This window comes from Sinohyriopsis cumingii, chromosome 1 (assembly GCF_028554795.1).
Source record: "Sinohyriopsis cumingii isolate HCF-2022 chromosome 1, ASM2855479v2, whole genome shotgun sequence".
NCBI classification, from domain to species: Eukaryota; Metazoa; Mollusca; class Bivalvia; order Unionida; family Unionidae; genus Sinohyriopsis; species Sinohyriopsis cumingii.
This window is the reverse complement of record NC_142961.1, coordinates 70,075,175-70,097,672: the sequence shown is the minus strand read 5'-3', so window position 1 is coordinate 70,097,672 and position 22,498 is coordinate 70,075,175. Positions and strand designations below refer to the sequence as shown.

The 22,498-nt window shown below is 37.0% G+C and overlaps 1 protein-coding gene across 3 annotated transcripts in view; it reads left to right on the top strand.

The window, feature by feature from the left end:
- The window catches only part of LOC149807082 (nuclear pore complex protein Nup155-like), a 149,411-nt gene that overhangs the window by 71,224 nt on the left and 55,689 nt on the right, over window positions 1-22,498 (top strand). For all 3 annotated transcript variants that reach the window (XM_089961670.1, XM_089961656.1, XM_089961662.1), the window contains exons 19-22: window positions 2,740-2,881; window positions 9,397-9,463; window positions 19,172-19,284; window positions 22,293-22,369. In XM_089961670.1, the coding sequence (XP_089817796.1) occupies window positions 2,740-2,881; window positions 9,397-9,463; window positions 19,172-19,284; window positions 22,293-22,369 (399 nt within the window). The remainder of the gene's footprint in view (window positions 1-2,739; window positions 2,882-9,396; window positions 9,464-19,171; window positions 19,285-22,292; window positions 22,370-22,498) is intronic.

Genomic DNA, 22,498 nt, shown 5'->3' with positions numbered 1-22,498 from the left:
CTTTTGTAACATCCTTTCCCAATAATCTCACTGGATACCACGATTACTCCTAAAGTTTCTACCTCTTGTCACCTTTATTTTTCCTCCTCAGAAGATTTACTAGAAGACTCTGGGTTAATGGGTCAATGGGGAGGTATCTTTTCCTTCTGAGTGTACCACCTTTGTATCACTGGCACTTAATAATAAGTGTCCCTATGTTGGTGGGTGGGTGAGCATGGGCGATGAATATACAAAAAAACATGTTATTTATATTTTACATTTTACAGGCTTAGCTTTAGTTGTATTTAGTTTATGATATTGTTGGGTGTTTGGATTCTGGATGCATACAGTCCACTGGAAGCATTCATCTAGATGAGGGTATGCATGGCAATGAGAACTATACCATCTTTGAAAATGTACATCAATGGCCATATCTTATGCACTACTGACTTGATTAAAATGTTTTTGGATCATCTTTTTGCACTGTGTTTATGATAGAATCATGAAATTGAGGATGATCAGCATTTCTTTTTGCTTTTTGTACCGGTAAAGAAGAACACAGACATTTTGTCCTTTATTGGCCATAAATATTTGTATGTTGATACATCTGAAGGAAAGTAACTCCACTGTAGCAGAATAATGTTCTTTTATACATGTCAGTATATTGTCATCTAATTCGGTAATGTGCTGAAGTTGGTGAGGAGATTCGTGTTTATGAGTGAACACCTTGCTTAGTTTTGGGAAACTTGATGTGCGCACTATGGTTGGTATTGATCATAATTTATATTAGGATGTTTTAAATTTAGTTGCTGCATATTATCTGGGAGAGTGAAAGTGCATGCTGTATAAGGTAAATGCCACTATAATACAATAGTCAGCATCCACAGTGTGCCAGCATACTATGTAATGTATCAAGCACTTTCCAAACGAGTCATTTAACTAAAGAAAATGTTGGATGAGTATCTTCTTTATTATTAGTTATACAGGAGATGGGGGCACAAAACTACTAGCTCAGTGATGCAGTTACCAACTCAAACTGATGCATATTGAATGAAAATAAAAACAAAATGGTGATTACCTATTTATTATTTATTGGGGGGGGGGGTGCAGAGAACAGTACATTGGTACATATATGTGTATAAGAAAATTTGCAAATAAATAGTGTATGTGTACTCACCAACTAAACCATAATAGCGAATCTTTCAAATACATGCACAGAGAAGCAGAATTTTGAATTTCTCAGTTTGATTTCGTCTGAATCCAAATACTTGCTATTAAGCACACATTAATGTGTGAAGCACTGTATTTTTGGAAACAGTCATATATGATGGACATGTCAGAGAGACTTTTGACTAATGGTAAAATGCATGAATCAGATATTAGGAGTTTCTAAAAAGAAATTTGTATTTAGGATTGAAAAATACTCTAACTGAAATGTGTTCACAAGGTCAACAGTATTGACCTCATAATGTACTGTGGTAATACTGGAAATTACCTTGGCTCTTATGATATAAACAGAGTTATGTCCAAGAAACATAATATGTGGGAAACCAGAAGGTGATTATATGCTTCCTGTCCTTCCTAGACCCTTAAAGAGAGGCACGACTTCATGACCCAGTTCATATTCTCATGTGTTACTTTAAATGCACTGAAAGTATTAATAGGAATAGGCAAGACTTTTACACCATATTAAGGGGAAAAAGCAGGACATCACTCATCAGGCTTTGGCATCTTGGTTCAAGTGGGTGATTAGCTCAGCATATTATTGGATTTCTCCGGATTATATATGTCTCATGAAATGTCAGCACATGAAATTAAAAAAACATCTGCAAAACTTGCATTCAGACAAAACCGCTTTATTTAGAACATTATTAAAGTTTTCAGCTGGCATGCGGGCAGTCAGTAACTTCTTCCATCTTATTTATTTAGATTATAGTGAAAAGAACCAAATCTCAAAGGAATAGTAGGCTCACACATCCACCAGATGCTGATGCCAGCACAAACTCAATCATTGGCATTGGTGTAAAGCTTTCTCTGGATTTGCCCAGAAATTTTCTTCAGCAAGGAAACAACATATGTTTCTCATTGCCCATTGATTAAAGCTTCACAGTAATTATATGTTGGGAGTAGTTATTCCTCAGGGGAATAGTTTTATTCCTCACACGAGGAAAGGGTTATGAATTTGATTCTCATTTATTTTCCCCTCTTACTTATTCTCCTAACATTATTGAGATCTATACTGTATTTGATGGAATAAGGATTTTTTTATATCATATATTATATATGCTCCAAGAATACTTGCCTAGTCACATTACAACTCATCACTCCCACACCTCTTCACAAGGTGAGTATCCCAGTTGATGCATTGTACAAGCTTAGACTGGAACAGCTGGTATATGGGTAGCAGCCTAGCTGTGGTGAGGGAGGAAATTATTATGTTATGGAGAAGTTTCTTCCCTTAGTTTCTATTTCTGTTTTACGAAGATATATAGGTGATAAAAGACACATTGTTTGGTCTTCCTGGGCGGGTTGGATTCTGGAAGTAGCAGATGTTAATTCCTAATGTTGTTTGTAATCACGTAAGCATTCTTGGAAAAACATACTTAACATTTCCCAGATAAATAAATAAGTAAATGTTGACGATCTCCTATATTGTACAAATCTTTACTTTTTTTCTCATGTTCAGTTTGTTTGCTAAATTCTAGAAAATCTATAACAATGAAAATAATTGGTAACTGTATTATTCCTAATCTGTTTCAGGCATTCATCATTATCCCCAGACATCCACCCCTATGCCAGCCCTCGGACAACCTGGCTACACCCACATGACACCCTACATACCTGATGTCACTCTCTCAGGGAAGCATAATGGCATATGTCTGTATATGGCAAGAATACTAAGGTACTACTCATCCACTAAACTCTAAATATTTGCTTTGCTGTATGAATTTTTAAAGAAAAGGAATTATATGAGTGTTGTTGAGTCATAATTAACCTGTCACAGTGTTTGTATGTATACCTGTCACTGTTGCCTTTCTTACCCATCAAGTTCATAATTGCAATCTCCCATTTTATGGAACATTTGAGAAATCTAGATCAGAAGTTTTGCTTATTAATTGTACAAATCAAATAATTAAAAAGTCCATGCTTAGGCAGTACACTCAATTACTGCATTGCATTAATTTTATAGCACTGCATTATTAGTACATTTCAATAAGCACTGGATTAGGTAGTATGAATTTAATCCTTGCTTCAAATAAAATTCATGGCAATGCTTTGAATAGGTCCTTGCTTAGTCAGTATGATCTTAAGTTTTGGTGTTAAAATTATTTTTGCTGTTTCAAGCAGTATAATTCGAAGGCAAATATTTGCTTCATGTTTTCTCCTTGCAGAGAGTATTAGCTGCAGTGCTTTATACGTTTCTTTGTAGAAATGTCACAAAATGTGAGAAAGTTTGGGCACATATCCACCCAAAATTTTTATTATGCACAAAGTGCATATGAACAGATGGTTGTTTGGTCCAATGATATTTGGGACATGGCTGAGTGTTGGTACACCTAGAAAGGAGGAAGAAATGCCCATCTTTTCTCTGTTCTCCTTGCTTCCAGAAGTGTTTGGGATGTTCCTTTTCCTAAAAGAAGAGTACTGTCCTAGTGGAACAGTTTTATTCTGAGTCCTACTGGTTTCAGAATACAACTCCCTAGTTCCAGGAGATTATGGGACCAATTACTCCTCAATTCCAGCAGTGTATTGGATATGTCTGAAGTTGAGAGACAGTTCTCCTGAGGAGTGGCAGAATTCTGTCAGGGTAGATATTCATTGATCCCAGGAGTGTATGGAATCTGTCTCCTGCAAAGTCGTGAGACTGAATGCTCCAGAAGAATCTGTGAATTCTGACAGGGTAGGTTAGTTCTTGATTCCAAGAGTGTATCAGATCTGTCTCTCACTGAGTAGAGACTCTATCAGTGTCTTTGGCTTGGTGAAGGTTCCAAAGACCAGATTATGCATCCCTGAGAAGGGAAAGCAATCATATCAGTCTGGATTTTCTGATGGAAGCTTGTCCATCAGATCTTCATTGCCTGTCTGGTCTTTGACCAGTCACCTGGCACCAGTCTTTGAGTACCATGTGCTGGTTGTTGTTGTCGTGGGGTTTAACGCCATTTTTCAGCACGATAGGCTATACATGGCGGCCAGTATTAATGGTGGAGGAAGAACCCGGAAAACCCCAGAAAGAACCACCGACCCACGAGAAGCTACTGGCAAGCTTTCTCACATGCCCACATTGGCTGCCATGTGCTGGTCAATGGAATTCCATTATTGGTACAGGAGGAACACAAATCAGGTTGACACCTTCTCCCCTTCTCCATTCTGCTGACCCGTCATAATAGGGATAGGGCATATGTGTCCAAGTAAGAAAGGAAATCCGATTGGCACCCACCCTATTTTCTATGTTCCCATTCAACCCCTAAGGGATGTGGGGACATCCATTCAGATGTGAGTCATCCTTTCCATTAAGAGCATCATGAATGCCTATCCCTTGGTTTTCAATCAGTTTTAAGATGTGGCAGGTCATGCACCTACATGTTTTGCTCATGTGGAGACAAACAGAAAGAGGGGAGGCCAATCCATTCCCACTTGATGATCTCGGAAGGCCAGAAGTATTCCCATTCCCACTAAAAGACCTGTAAGGATGGTCCTGCCACTCCCTGTGAGCAGTTGTTTGATGTTAATACCATTTAGGGTAGATGGGAGTGTTTCCTATCTTGGCTGTAAGGGAATTTTACCACTCCCTTTAAGGAGGTATGGGATGAGGTTAACAATACTCCTCAGTTCCTGTATCATCAGAAAGACTCTGGGTAGGGAAAACCCATCCTCTTTCAGTAGCAGGTGCTGGAAGATGATGCTTTTTTTCTTTTCTTGTAAACTCCAGAAAATTCACAGAGGAGCTGGAATAGATGGTCCTTTCTGCTTTCTTCGGGTCGTGTTCCATATCCCAGTTGTTGCTTCATGCAGAGGAAGAGATGTGGCCTTTTGAAAACCCAGTGAATGAATTTTATGGCCTTCTTTGCTGGATTGATGTCGCAAGCCTTTAGGCGCTTTAGGTTTGGAGGACAAGAAAATCATCTCCAGTTTGCAGAGACTTTTGGAGGCTGCACCACAACTAGATCTCCTTATATTCCTTCCTTTGACCAGGGTAAGGGAGCATTTCCGAAGGTTTTCAAAAGGCCAGCTTAAGGGACAGTTGCCTTTCTGTGTTAAGACAACTGGTTTTGGCATCCAGGTATAGAGTTCACTCTCCTGCTTGGCCTGTTAAGCCACCTTCTTGGATGCTAGGGCATTGCAAGTTGGGATTTGATGGGATTTGGAGTCCATTCAAGCTCTTCGAGGTGCTGGAGCTTAACCTTGTATGCTTGTCAACATTGTCTCATATGCTGCTCTCTTTTTCAAGAGTCTCTGTTGGTCTTCTGGAGGAATCTTTGCCTCTTGCCATTTTGCAACAGTTGTCAGAACTTTGAGGTATACTTTGTCAGTGCCCAAGGGCTAATGCGGGATCTGCTCATCATCCACAGGGATATTGCTTTGAACATGTCAGGTTTTACTTAATCACAGTTAGAACTGTCTTGGGGCTGCTCCATTGGAGGCAGAGACTTTCTTCAGAAGTCTCCTTACGACCATTGCATCTTAGGACATGAATTCCCCAGTTGCACATATCCCTTGTAGCCCACTCCTGCTACTTCAAAATGTTCCAAGAAGCATCCTCATGTTTACAACACCTTGATGCCATCCTTGAAGTTTTTTTCAGAAAGATACAGTCTCAGCATCAGGAAACAACACTAGGTCAAGCCACCCTCTTGCCTGTCTTTAGATGGGGAAGGTGGTGTGTGGCTTGAATGGCCAATGATGAAACATGTAGTTTGCAGAAGGGCAGTGGAAGAGAGAGTGGTAAACAACCAGTCTCCAACTTTCTATTCCAGTATTTTTCAGGTTTCCAGAGAAGGTGGAAAGTTCTGGCTTGTCTTTGAGCTTTCCACCCTAAACATTTCTTCAAGATCTAGACTAAAGCCACAACTAGGAAGGCCTGGCAACTGAGCTGTCTTCATTGAGTTTTACGATACATGTCATCACATCCAAATTTTTTCATCCTTATAGAAAATACCGCTTGTTTTGCCTATACTGAAACGTTTTCCCATCTTGAGCTCTGCCGTTAAGACTAACCTCTTTAGACCTGCCAACCCTTGTGATTTTGCTATAAGTCTTATGGAAATAACCCTTAAAAAAATACGGACTTATAGATTAAAAACATAAATTATGGAAATATGATTGTAGTAAAATCCAGATACTGGCTTATCTTTGTTTTATTCTTAATGGGTTTTCATATTAGATTCAGTGGAATTGGTCAGGGAACCAGACTGACTTTACTAGTGTACCTCAGACATTTTAAATCACATATTTTGTGATGCAAATGTTTGCATAATTAATCTGTTGCTTGTTTGTTTGAAAAGAACACAGTGCCCAACAAGCATCAGGCGAGAACAAAAGGGACAATAAACCTCAAAAAGTTTTAGTAGTACAGAAGAATGAAGGAATATACAGATTCTTTGGGGAAAAAGCATCAAATTCAAATCATGGCAAGAAAGATGATTGCAATCACCACAGCCCATGTGAAGTTTAATTTTTTAAGGATTACATTAATCTGAGACATATCAAGAACTCTGAGAGCTCTTGAGGGTTTGAAACTGCAGCTTGTGAAACTGTACTGGATGTAATTAAGATTCGAGTAAACTTTACAAACTTTCAAGATTAACACAGTGTTTCCTGTCACTGCATCAGACTTGATTCACATTCTGGACTTGTAAATGCATGTTTTCCAGTATTGTTACGCCTTATTGAAAACTGGAACAAATTGTGAAAAAAAATTGTCATACCGAAAAGGTCTTGTACAGGGTTGGCAGGTCTACCTCTGCTACCAGCGCTTTTGCCAGGGTGATGGGAGCTGTTAATGCCTACCTGATAGCTTTAGGGATTCCCATCCTACTGTATTTCAATGACTGGTTGATGCACAAATGCCTAAATGAGTCCCTTTTCACAAGATCTGTACGATTGCTTGTCCACAGCAACCCAGGGCTTGTTCTCACTCAAGAACTGATCCCTTCTCAGCTGTTTTAATTGGGGATGAATTTCATCACAAACCTTGGGCAAGTTTGGCATTTCACTGGACAGTATTTACACAATCTGGGTCTTTTGGCAGGCTTCAAGTCAAGACCTCATTGACTCACCTCTTTATATCCCTCCTGTGAACTTTGATTTCTGTGGCAGACCTGCTTCCTGTAGTAAGGCTGCATTTGCACCTACCAGGGTTTCTCCTTCTGGCAAACTGGAAACCACACAAGGATTCCCTGTCAGTTCAGATTCTCTGGTGTCAGAATTTTATTACCACATGAGTTGGTGGGAAAATTGGGACTAGAGTCCCAATGCATGCCCAAGAACTTCACTTTTGTCTGTGCATGTATGCATCAAATTTGGGTTGGAGCCAGAAAGTGTAGTTCTTCATGGTCCTTGAAGGAAGCTACCATTCACATAAACAGTTTGGTAATAAAGGCAGTATTTTAACTCATTTAGCGATGTCAACCAAATAAGGATTTTTTGTGTGATAGTTCCCAGCAACAACATATCGGGAGTAACATACTTTATAGAGCAAGGAGGTGCATGTACATCTCTTTGCATTGAGGTTTGGAAACTCCTTCACTGGGCAGTCTCTGTGGAGATTACCTTCCTTGTTCTTCACATTCTGGACAAACAAAACTGTTTTAGGAAAGGCATGGTAATCTTCACAGAATGGACTTGGCACCAATCTGTTGCAGAGTCCCTGTTCAGGCTTTGGGGAGGTACCTTGGACTAGTATGGAACATAGCTGAACAACAAGCTTCCCTTACATGTCTTTGATCAGAGGGCCTGGGCATTGGATGGCTTCATTCTAAGGTGTATCACCTGTTTGTTCATACCTTCCCACCTTTTAAAGTATTCTGCAAATGCTTCACAGAGTCAGGACCTCCTTTACTGAGCTCATTCTGATGGTCCCTCTGTGGCCACAATGATCAGTGATCTACATCAGAGGAGGGACCTGCAGGAGTATTTTCTTCACAACAGTTCGCAGATTCTCCACCTTCACACTTGGCTTTTCTCAAGTGATTTATCTCCCAGGATAAATTTTTGAAAAAGGCTGCCAGCTGTATCGTTCATGCCAGGAGATGGTTTACATCAAACATATTTCTAATTTGGTTTGGTCTTGATGAAGCTTGTTTGCTTCTTCACAACAGTTCACAGATTCTCCACCTTCACACTTGGCTTTTCTCAAGTGATTTATCTGCCAGGATAAATTTTTGAGAAAGGTTGCCAGCTGTATCGTTTATGCCAGGAGATGGATTACATCAAACACATTTCTAATTTGGTTTGGTCTTGTTCAAGCTTGTTTGCTTCTTCACAACAGTTCACAGATTCTCCACCTTCACACTTGGCTTTTCTCAAGTGATTTATCTGCCAGGATAAATTTTTGAGAAAGGTTGCCAGCTGTATCGTTCATGCCAGGAGATGCTTTACATAAAATGCATTTCTAATTTGGTTTGATCTTGTTGAGGCTTGTTTGCATGAGATAATATCATTTGTAAATACTTGGCATCTTTGTAATTTTACCTGTAAAGTCTTGTATATGATATAGAACACCAAGGAATTTAGTTTTTGTAACAAATTGGATACCTCTGACAATACAAACATTATTATTATTATTATTATTATAATATTATTACACCAGGAATATGTATGCCAGGTTATCATTGCCACTTTAAATTTACCACTTTGTATGCCTGGTGTGTCATTACCAATCAAGTTTTGGGGTTAAATCAATCTCAGAAACAGATATTACATAATCTTGTATTGAAAGGAAAATGCATTTCCAAATTGGAGATCTCTGAATAGCATAAAGGAAATTAGTTCTTGTTATAGTGTAGGATGGGGTTATTGTTAATGACATAATTTGTGTGTACTTTTTATGATGGCATTTAAACTTAAGGAATTGACCCATATATTAATTTGTCTGACCCACCATAACAGTGTTAGTTGCCCTGGTCCATCCATGCATCACAGCTTGGTTAAAAGCTCAGATTTAGAGCTTTTCATGCACTGTGGTGGGGATCCATGTTCTGTGAACATATTTATGATTTAAGTTTACAGTGAAGGTATTACATCAATGCTGTAATTAAATTCACACTTGAAGTGACCTATACATATTATTACACGTACAGGGTGTTTTAAATGTATCCAAGAGACATCCCAGCCATGTTAATTGAGATTGTTTTTTCCCATTCTCATTGGTAACTGAAGAAATCTGTGAACAGTTTGTTTATACAATATGCATTTCAGACCAATCTGGGATGTTATGGTCACCAAGGATTTCCCCTGTCAGACTCCTCAAGGCATTGTGAACTATGTGAGTATATTATATAATGATGAAGCAGTGTAGTTTCCATGAATATTTTGAGTGTAGTAAAATCTAAAATCTGACAATGTAGTTTCCATGAATATTTTGAGTGTAGTAAAATACGAATTCCATTAATATTTTGAGTGTAGTAAAATACGAATTCCATGAATATTTTGAGTATAGTAAAATATGAATTCCGTGAATATTTTGAGTATAGTAAAATACGAATTCCTTGAATATTTTGAGTATAGTAAAATACGAATTCCTTCACACACTTATACTACTTGCACAGCAGTTTGACGTTTTGTCAATAAATAAAATACAATGAAAAATTTATGACAACATGAAATAACCTAATTAGTTATATAAATATATACAAGGAGTGCAAACAGTACCCCACTATGCTTAATTTTACTGTCTCACTTTTTCTTGCTGCAGAATTGTAAAAAGACTGAAAAACCTACACATATCCATTTACACACACTTACACACTAGACATAACTCTCAGACAACCATCCAGTGATCACCCTTTCTTTTCAGCATTATCCATTTGAAAGTCTTGAAATTTGACTCGGTCAGGTGGAAGTAACTGATTGTACCATTGGTTGAATAACCCATGAAAGTAATACCATGAAATGTTTACCCTGCTTGTTTTCAGAAAGAATCATAAGAATTTTACACAGATTTCGAGAAGGTGAATATTTCTTTAAAATTCGGATAATAGAAAATTTGGTTCGTGACATCATTCGACTTAGTTATCAGTGCTAAGTTGGATGATGGATCTGTTAGATTAAAAAAATGTATTTAAAAAACTTATGGTACTGAGAATTTTTAATAGAAGAAAACAATGGTGAAGGAAAAAATATGAATAATTGTATGACAGATTTGCCATGGCTGATCATGATTTTGACGATAAAGAGAACAATTGTTTGCAAAGGAGAAAACATACTTTATATGACTGTTTACCATATGATGATGGCAATGAGAGAAAATAAATGGTTGTGACAGAGAAAATCAATACTTTGTCTCTTTTTGCCAGGCAAGTGAGTGATCCAAATTGTCTTGGAAGAGTTTCAGATCTCATTTTGCCAGTCCCACTTCAGTTTCACAATCTCCATTCCTCATGGAAGTACTGTTGGACACGGTAAAAGACACACCTTTACAAGCAAGAGATTAGGGTGCTCGTTGGAAAGTGGGTGGTGGAGATTGTTTAGAACCAACGATCTCCTGGTGTTTACTCCAAGCTTTTTCTGGCTAGGAAGGCAAATAACAAGCACAAAGCAGTCATCATCTTCAGTCATCTAAATCAGTTCATATTTCCACCAAAATTCAGGATGGAAATATCAAGGTCAGTCCACCTCTCTGTCTGTCTAAATGAATTTGCCATCATTCTTCTTCTGAAAGATGCATGCCTTCATGTTCCTATCCATTTGTCCTCATGCAAATTCCTGCAGTTTGCATACCAAGGAAATTGTTTGCTTTCCCTTATGACTTGAACATAAGTTCTTGGACCTTACAAAACTACTTATCCATGATGTCTCTATTCTACTTTGTATGCTTCCATGACAGTTTATTTGACATTTTCCTTCAGAAACATATTGTAAATTCAGTTCTAGACAAACTAAAGAATGATCTCATATCCCTTTTAAATCATCAAGGTTTTCTGAGAAATTGAGAAGATTCCATCCCAACAGTTCACTGGGTATGGGATTTCTCACCTACTTCAACCTGGTACATCATCCCCACTTTCATGTGGCCCAAATCAACCTCGCAGAGTCCATTTCCAACAAGAAATGGATCACAGATTTGGTGTTTCTGCAACTCCTCGGATTGTTCAGTGCAGGAGTAGATTTTATCACACTGGGTTCTCTACATGTGCCCTTTGCAGATGGCCTCGCTGTCTCAGTGCCCGTTTTCAATGCCACTTGATTACAGGATCATTGTAATGAGTGAGATGGTATCATTCCAGGACCAGTCATGCAACCATGACAGGCTCACAACAGAAATAAGGGACTCCGATTGGCTGAGTGGTCTAAAGTGCTCTCCATTACGGATACTGCCATCTCACCTCTGCGTGGGTTCGAGTCTAGGATTCGGCCAATGTGGCTATGTGAGAAAGCTTGCCAGTAGCTTCTCGTGGGTCGGTGGTTCTTTCCAGGGTTTTCTCATGTTCCTCCTCCACCATTAATACTGGCCGCCATGTATATCCTATTGTGTGCTGAAAAATGGCGTTAAACCCCACAACAACAACAATGACAGGAATACCTCTTGAAGAGCCACAACTGGATGTGACTGGGTACAATTAGAAGGACCTTTGGTTGGGGAGTCCATCTGTTACCAGGCTTTGACACCATCAGCGGCCAGTGGGATCTTGAGACCAGCTTTCCACATCAGTCTCTTTGATTTTTGGAGTGACCATCTTCAGAGCAAGGTTTTGCTCATTTTGTAAGACAGCTCAGTGGTAGTGATGTACCTCCTCAAACAGGGCAGTACCAAATCAACTCAACTCTGCATACTGGTTTGGGAATTCCACCATTTGTACTCAAATCACAACAATGACATCCAGATCAGACATACTCCAAACAGACTCATCATCTTGGCTGATTCTCTGTCAAGGAAGCATACATGCCATCCATTACGCTTTTGGCGTAAGCATTATGCTTTTTTTCTCACTAAATTATGCCTTATGCATAAACATATTTGGATTACATGTTTTTGGTATATCCCCTTCCAAAAAAAATTAATAATTTGTTTTCTCATTTTTATTAACATCCCATTAATCCCATAGACTGTTTTCTAGACAAGACGGCATCTGCATAGCTATGATATAAGAGTACACTTGTCTGGAGACTTGCACTTTCTTAACAGTATTATGTTCTTTTTATGGCAGCTGCCCATATTACCAAGAAAGAGGCTGGTTTCACTTTCAAACTTTTGACCCTTGGTTTCTATTTATAGCAGCTTTATGGCTTAGTTATGAGAGAACAGACTGGTTTCCTAATTTTTAATCTTTGTGCACAGATTCTTTGTTTTAATTCATATCTGGTACAGAACCAGTCTGTAGGTATTAGGCGCTAAAAGTCGTCTGATTTATTCTAGTCAATGCGTGTGTTAGAGCAAAAAAAAATTTCAAATAATTTCACAGATGGATTAGAAAAAGACGAAAAACAGATTCAAAGATGAATACATGAATTACATAATACAACGTTCCATTCTAGGGCAGCGACACGCCCATTGCAGATGTATTAAATATTGACTGTAAGACACCGACTTGAGAATGAGAGCAATGTAGCTTCAGAGGTGTTTTTGAAGGACTGAATTTAGCAGTCACTTTCTTCCTCAGTAATGATTTTCATGCGATCACAGCCTTTGAAAAATGACCCGACTGGATCAGAATTTAACATGGGTCGAAATTTAATACTACACATGGGTTGTTATTTAACAGGACATTTAAAAATGGGTCAGATTTTAACGTGAAATTTTGATCATGGCTGTTGAAAAATTACCCAACCAGATCACAATTCAACGAGGGTTAAAATTTAATACTACACAGGCTGTGTGGAAAGGATTTTAATATTAGTCATGGTGGTAAAACAAAGAAACCTTGAATTAGCTCATTTTACTAACTCAAATACCAAGGTAACTTCTTTTTACAGCAGAACTCAATTGTGGACACGAATTTTATAAATGCAGAGCGTTATTTACCGAGTTCTTAATAGAACACGACTACCTAGCGGTAGAAGACTACCTTGGTCCTTTGTTCAAAAGGCTAATTCCAAAAATTGAGAATATATGCATGCGCAAGAACAAAACCATCTAATACTGTATGACGGGTACTGTCAGAAAGAAAGGTTGATTTGTCAGATTAGATTTATTTGATAAGAGTTATGTGTAGGTACGTTACTTTCTGATGAATGGATATGTGTAGGTCTGAGGGAAAGAGATGCCAGACAAGTCAAATTGAGCGTAGACATGGGGTATCACTTGCACTCCTTGAGTATAGTTATAGTATAAGGTAATTTCGTGTTATCGCAAATGTTGCATTTTATTTATAAACTGTCAGATTCCTGTGATTGCTTGCTACCATATATACTTGATGATAAGTTGCCCTGTCAATTCTTATGGCTATAAAAAGTTGATTTCACTTTGACCCTCCTATAAGTCATCATTGAGCTGTAGTTGCACTTTGAAAAAATAAACAAGCTAAACTCATTAGATAGACAGACAGACAGACAGACAGGTAAGTACAGAGAGATAGAGAGTTAGGTAGGAAAACTAGAGACAAAACCAGTCTAAAAATAAATACCGTGGTCCCTGTTCTTATACCGCCACTCATTCTGCACCTGGAAATTGGCTGTATAAGACAGGTGGCCTTTCCAGAGGGGCACTGTATTTATGAGATTTATGTGTATGTATATGTATGTGTATATAGTAAGAAAGCTACGTATAACTTAAAACAGTTAACATCTTCATTTAAAAGTAGCTTTCATTATTAAAATATTATTCTTAACTTAAAATATAGACTTATTTCAAGGTAACATAAATTAATAGTTCTTATTCTTATGCATAAAATGTGAGTTGGATATTGTTGGCATATGTATTGCAAAACCATTCAAAAACATTATTTAAATCTTGGTACATACATTCTTGTGTATTTAAAATAATTCACTTTCCATTTACTCCATTTTTGCACTGCTACAGAATGTTCTCCTTATCTGTTATGAAAACAAATTTTCAGCAAGTGAAGTCCCCTCATTGTCATCAAGTTGAATACATTTTACTTTTTCTTCTGAAGTATTATTTCTCTGTTTAGGTGATGATTTATTTTTGTGTTTCTAATGGTACAGTACTGCAATTGAATTATGCAGATTAAACTTTTGTAGAGTAAACAAAATGACTTGTTTATCAAGGAAGTGATAAATGTACTGTCACATGATTTTTTTTGTCTTTGTCTGGTACCCTGTTGTGTTCAGGGTTAATATCTCTGTGTTGTTAGTGCACAAAATCTGTATTTAGCCTATGCTGACCCTTTTATGATCTTGATAATTATGTCCTGTTGTAAAAAGAAAAAGAAATGACAAAATGCTGTGTGAAGCCCAAAACTCTTATCAAAACATTGCTGACCCCATTTCCTCAAAACATCAGGATTAATGATATAATAATAACCTTTGTAGTACATGTACTTTAGCCAACACTTCTTTTGATAAACGAAAACCTGACATCTGGAAACGGACATCAGGAAAGATAATCAGATTATCAGTTCTTACCTTACCATATAAATTCAATATTGGTTCTAGAGATATATTAATAACAAAATGTGGCTTCTTCGGATATTTTCCATATTACCTTTTTGCATTAAATGTGTTGTCCACTGGTCATGTTAGAGGGGTGGCCTTTCTTGAGGGGTACTTTTGAACACAAACTCATTAGTGCCATGGGATTCTGGCCATAAAAAAATGGGTGTCCACTGGTATGGGGTGGGGGTGGCCTTCGTGAGGAGGACCACTGTACAGTTATATTACTGAGTTGAATATATCACAGATAAGTCGACAACTTAAATTTTATCCATCCTCATGTAATAAAAGCTATAGAAATCCATAATACTTCACATTTTAAATGCACTTGTATGATAAATCCTTGAATTTTAGTATAGGTCACACACCTGTATAAAATAGTAGACCAGAATGAACTGATTCACAACATCTCATGATATGTTATTCTTACAAATAAACCATGAATGTTAAGTCTACACTTTTGTGATTCACAGTATCCTCTAAATGTCACCGTCTAATGTGATCAGGTACAAAGCCCACGATTTCATCCTAATTGTTTGAGTCATCAAATAAAGTCATTAAATCTGCCATTATTGTCTGAACATCATCCAACTCTGCTTCCTCATCTTTTTTTGTCGTTTGCATGTGCATATGTAAAGACTGAGCTAGGTCTCAGTAGGTGACACTTTGATCATGTGGTCTGAAAACTATTAAAGGATGCAACTGATCAAGTCTTAGATGTGTTTAACTTAATCAAAGGGAGTTCAAATAAGAATTAACTTGGCATTAAAGAAGTACCATATTTACTGCTGTATCAAAGGGTTGTCATCTGGAAAACAAAGCGGGTGCTGTCTTTACAGATGTGCACAGGGAGTTGTTGGACTCGACTTGGCACTGAAGAAGTTCATATTCACAGTCCAATTAAAGCTTTTATTGGTTTGGTTTGGTGCTTTATGGCACAACAACACAAGTAGGTTATTTAGTGATGAGGCAGTCGGAGTAAGGTGCCTTGGCCAAGGATGTTCCACAGTAGCTGACTCCAATCAAAGGATTGCCAACTGTTCAAACACTGTGTGTATTGCTGTACAGGTCAAATGACTTGGAAAATACCACTTTGGAGTTAGATCTTTGTTATGAAAAACACAGATTTAAATCGAATTGAAACTTATTTAAATCAAACAGTGTTTATACAGCAAAACAAAAATAGAATACTAATAATCATTTGGGCTTACATGAAAGACTTACCATTGAACACCAAAGTTAAGCAATGTTGATGCGCACTTTACTTATCAGTGTGTAATATTTAATTTAATATTTTCAAGTTATTAAATCCAAATGTACTAAAAGTGTTATGTAACAAATACTGTAATAAAACAGATATGCACAGTGCCTATCATATATGCATTTCTGGATGAGAATTTTGGCATGGAAACAAAAAAATATTTGCAGTGACAGTACACCACTCCCTCGATAACTCGCGCACATACGGGTCCAGAAACATCGACCGCACTATAAGTATAAGTGAGGCGTGAGTTATCGAGGGACCTATAAAATAAGCCCAAAACCAATAAAGTGATTGACGACATAACGGAAAAATAAGGGGGGGGGGGTAGGCAGATTATACTGTTGAATACTCACTTTATAATCGTTCTGAGATTAACTGTTAATAAATATCTCTTAATAACGGTGTACTTTATTATTTTCTCATAGGACAACATTAATTTCTGGATAAATTACAGTATATTGAGGTGATCATCGAAAACATTATTCCACGTGGTTTCCGTTCGCTTAACATGTGTACCAATTCACACATTGTGTACTACGTCACTGATTTTTATGTTGAATTGGATACATTCTAGTTTTATTGTTTGATCCAAATTAGACGTTTTTTTATATACAAAAGATCGACTCTTTTTGAGAAACAGTGTCAATCGAACAATAGATAGATAGATTTGAATGCTATAGAAGTAAAATGGAAAACAAAAAAAACAAGGGTTAATCAGTGCTAACATATTTAATTGGTCTACAAATTTAAAACAACGTAAATTAGAACAAGTTAATACTTGCCGTTTGTGCCATGCTTGACAAATATCAATTCACTTTTTGAAAAAAATCAGTTAATTTTTTTTGTGTGTGTTACTTCTTGGTTTCTCTGCCGCCAAGCAAAATCTCTCAGATTTCTCAACTGCGTGAGCTTTACGTAGTCAACATTTTGGGTCTCCAGCCACCTTATGGCAATATCAAAATATTTGATTGCTTCCTGTGCAGAGGGGTGGGGGTGCAACATCTGCGTCTGCATCACTTTCAACACTTGTGTTACTCCAGTTAGAATCGTCTTCTGCTGCAAATTTGTTCGTTATAGAAATAATTATAGTTTAATCTGACATGTATTCAGCTGTGGGGCAATCATTGTCAGCACAAATCCACTCCTCCATATCATCAAAAGAAACACCCATCTCAGGACCATGAGTCTGTACAAATTTGTCCCAAACAGCCTCGGCATTAATGACATCAGTTTCACTGAAACATTCGAAGTCACTATCATCGTCGTTGTCTCTGTTACTGTTTTGCTTTACATCAAAGGCAGCTCCAAGACCCTTAATCCAGCACCCGAGGTCTCTTGTAATTGATTTTTTTTTGAATGCAACAAACACTTCCCCAAGTTGTTGATCAAAACAAAGCCGGCATGTACATGTAATTAGGTTCTCACAGAAGTACTCACGGGTTTCGATGTGACGGTCGATTGACTCTTTTCATGTTTTCAATGAACAGAATATGTTGTGATTATAATGTTTACATTGAAACGGAATTAAAGGATTAGAACGTGACTTTCACACAGGAAGACATTTAATTGGTGTTTATTTCATTCTCTGTTGCCACCTGTTAGCATTTACCAGAAGTTTTCATTGATCACTATTTCACCAGACTGTTTATTTACAGTATAATGACAACTATTTATCATAAAAACTTACATAATATATGATATCTTTAAACAGAGGTCTCGCTAGGATTTCAAAACTGGGTCTTTCTGCCTCTGAATTCAATCACTAAATATCAGTACATTTTCTCACTCGGCCGCCAGTCAAAGCCTTTGAACTAGCCGCCTAGCTGTTGCATCATGTTCTTTTTTTTTTTTTAATGTACTCTTATAAAATGGCAACAGTACATCAAAGAGTCTTTCAGTCACTGAATTCTGTCATTGTAAATATCAGCACAGTTAACTGATCAACACATTTTCCCACAAAGCAGGTGGCTGAAACAGGACCGGCAAATCTTTTAATTTTCCCACGCACCTATTACATGCGTATGGAGGACTCCCGCCTCAGTGATTTTCTGCGTCCCAGATCAAAAATTGGCGTCCAAATATGCGTAATTAAGCGTTTTCGAGATCTCTGAAATTAATTATTCTTTAGAACCTGTAAATTTCAAAATATGGATTATATTTTTATGGGCAATAATCACCATTTTCGATGATAAAACGAGCAATGTATCAAGGTTTAATTTATCAGTTCTTATCGTAATTTTTTCATGTTCAGCATATTTTAAAGATATTTTAAATACATTTTCTCTGGAAAAAATCGGGAGCCAAGATGGACACTGTATTATAAGCGGGATCGCGAGTTATCCAGGTGCGAGTTATCGAGGGAGCGGTGTACTTTGCATGTTTTGCAAACTTCTAGAATTTCCAAGATTCATTTAAAAAATTTGATATGTGTAGAATATCCCATATTTATAAAGAATTTGGTATGCCACACTTATAAGATGACACTTGTGCATGAATAAAAGTTTCTGTAAAAAAAACGTCATCCTATAGATGAGTATATATGGTACATTAATAATGTATACATTTACAATAGATACATTATTTTAAAACAGACATAATGCGTCATATCTGGATGATTTGCTGCTGTTTTGTTTTATATTCCCATCTTAAATGGGGTAAGTTATGGTATTGTCGTTCCATTATCATTTGATTGTCCAGTCTATAATGTTGAAATGCTTATAGAGATTTTCATGAAATGTATTTATATCATGATCAGTCAGTGTATCATGTACCAATCCTCAATCTTATGGACAAGGGAACATGGCTTATTTTCTTATCTAGAGAATAACTTTCGAACCATGGACAAAATTTTAATTGCACTTTAGCCAGTTATATGTTTATAAGTGTGTGTGTGTGTGTGTGTGTGTGTGTGTGTATAGTTTTCAAGGTCAGAGACCCGCATATCCCACCTGACTGTCAGACATGGGCAAACTGTATCAAATATACAAATCATTGGGAGGAATAGGTATCTTATTTGAGGTACTTGTCTACAAAACTGAGGCTTTATATTAATGTATTGAGACCAGATATGGTCTGGAGGTGAGACACAAAGTTTTGCTAACTATGGTTACATTGAATTTGTAACTTTGTATTTTTTTTTATTGTTGTATCTTTTTTCAGTTGACCTGTAATTACCACCCAGATGAACTTGAATTCATTCTAGAGAGTATGCATGAATTATCAGACTTTGTGGACTTCAACTCTCGTTTTGATTCAGGACCTGCGGACACTAGGTACATCTCTTCCTGAGTAATTAAGTTACGTCCAGTCATGAGTAATTCAGATTACATTCAGTCGTGAGTAATTAAGTTACGTCCAGTCATGAGTAATTCAGATTACATTCAGTCGTGAGTAATTAAGTTACGTCCAGTCATGAGTAATTCAGATTATATTCAGTCGTGAGTAATTCAAGTTGTTGTTGTTGTTGTTGTGGGGTTTAACGCCATTTTTCAGCACGATAGGCTATACATTGTGGCCAGTATTAATGGTGGAGGAAGAACCAGGAAAACCCCGGAAAGAACCACCGACCCACGAGAAGCTACTGGCAGGCTTTCTCACATGCCCACATTGGCTGAATCTTAGACTCGAACTGCCGCAGACAGAGGTGAGATGGCAGTGATCCGTAACGAAGAGCGCTTTAGACCACTCGGCGAGTAATTCAAGTTACATCCAGTCATGAGTAATTCAAGTTACATTCAGTCATGAATAGTTCAGGTTACATCCAGTCATGTGTACTTCAGGTTAAATCCATGAATAATTCACATTAAATTAGATTCATCTCATTTATAGCATTCTTTTAAATTTAAATGAAACTTTATATCAGATGCACAACAGGAGCAAACCACTGTGGTGACCTAGTGGTTAGAGCATCGGCCTTGGATGTGGGAGGTCGTGGGTTTAATCCCAGGCCAAGTCATACCAAAAGACTTACAAAAATGGTACTAACAGCTCCCTTGCTTGGTGCTCAGCATTAAGAGGGTAGCGTTAGGACTTGTCGGCCTGGTGTCAGGATAATTTGAATGGGTGGCACATCATGCTACATGTCTGCAGTATGATGCCCTAGTGCTAGACATTACTATAAACTACCACACTGCAGACATCATAGTGATATGACTGAGAAATTATTAAAGCTATGTTAAAAATCCAAATCACACATACACACAACGGGAGCATTCAACTTTTACAGAGTGACCTCTGTGGTACAAATGTTATCATAATATGGTCTTTCTTAGTGGAGGAAACTGGAGACCCTAAGGTAACCACCAGCCTCAGATGGGCTGCCTCCTACCCTTGTACATGTTGGAGACCAGTATTGTCCTTAGGACTGCCAGATGGACATAATACTATTACATTGTCATGGCTTCAAATAAAGATAACAGTTTTTTTTCAGGAATATACTCTGGTATGCTGCACTCCACTTCAAAGAACCTCACCCTGTAATTTTCTGGCCACTGAATGTCCAATTTCATTCCCCAAGAAAAATGTATACAAAGGATCACATTATTAGAATACCAAGGATAAAAAAATTATGATTGTTGCCAAACGCCATTTCAAAAAAACTAAGAACTATAAAACAAAAGTATTGCTTACTCTGGTGCTTAAATGAAAAGTGTATCTCCATTATCTTGAAGGCAGTTTTCTTTGTTAACATTGAAATACTAAACGTGTGCAAATTTAATCTCTTTATGCATATCATATTCACTATGTGCCTTTACATTTGATATATTTAAGTAAGCTTTATTTTTATGTACCATTTTTACTTGCAATAGTCTGAGGAGAATAGAATATTATAAACAACTGAGTTATGCTTAAAAATAAATTATTTTTATCATTATTATTATTATTATTATTGCCAACTCCATGTAAGGAAGAATTACAATGGACTCCATATTCTTTGTTGGTAAAAGGAGGGACTGCTGTCATAACGACAGGTGTTTGTTTCAGAATGGAGCAGAATTTCATATGATCCTGTTCTACATACTAATTGTTTATGTCGCTTTGTTCTACATCCTAATAGCTTATGTAAGCTATCTGTATTAGACTGTGTAATAGAAAACATTGTGCTTCCTTGGCTTAGAGTACAGTCTTGTCTGTGACAGGTACCACCTCCTTTAATAGAGCACCCATCTTTAGAAATCATCAAATTTGATTCGTATTTGATAATTCAAAATCTTTAAGACCTGTTTCCAAAGGCCATTTTGGGGGTTGCCAACACAAAAGGTTAACTATGTACAAAAATAGGTTTATGTCATGAGACACTGAAAGTAGGTAAGTGTATTCAGCAATTTCAGTAGGAATAAGGTTTTCTGGAAATTTAAAAGAGGATGGTGACAAATTGCAGAAGTACAGAAATCAGTTTAGGTTGTTTAGACAAAAGTTTTCTAAAATAATTGGACATGAGTGAAAGATACATTTTCCCTGTTGGCCTTTGATGAAAAATGTAATGGACAGGTCTGATTCATGAAGGAATGCTTATTGATTCAGCCATTTAATAATTGCTAATGCAGTTATGCATATGCCGATTTTGAAAGTAATTAGGGTTATTAGGATTTTTATAGTGGTTACACATATTCCTATTTTGACAGTAATTAGGGTTATTAGGATTTGTATAGTAGTTACAGATATGTCTATTTAAAAAGTAATTGGGATATTAGGATTTTTAATAGTAGTTACACATGCCGATTTTGGAAGTAATTGGGGTTATTAGGATTTTGTATGGTAGTTACACATATGCCTATTTCAAAAGTAATTAGGGTTATTAGGATTTTTATAGTAGTTACACATGCCTATTTCAAATGTAATTAAGGTTATTACAATTTTTAACAGTACAGTTACCCATGTGCCTATTATGAAAGTAATTAGGATTATTAGGATTGTTAATAGTACAGTTATGTTGGTGCCCATTTTGAACAAAATTGGGGTTGGGGGATTTTTAATAGTACATTTATGCAAATGTCAGTTGTGATTTTAATTTCACCATAAGACCTGCAAATGGAGACCTAAATATCATTTTCATTTCACCATAAGACCTACAAATGGAGACCTAAATATCATTTTCATTTCACCATAAGACCTACAAATGGAGACCTAAATATCATTTTCATTTCACCATAAGACCTACAAATGGAGACCTAACTATCATTTTCATTTCACCATAACACCTACAAATGGAGACCTAAATATCATTTTCATTTCACCAAAAAACATACTAATGGAGACCTAATTGTCATTTTAATTTCAGTATAATGGGCACTTCAATGACGTTCACCCCTCACCTGGTAGGAGCAGTAGATGACCAAACCCGCAGAAAACTGCAAGGTGAGTATTATGGCTTCCATCAGTCATGGCAATTTTTGTGACCAGTCCACATTCACTGGTCTGCATTATGTATAGTATCATTGTCAGGAAATATTTAATATATGATTCATGACTTTTTTTTATTCAAAG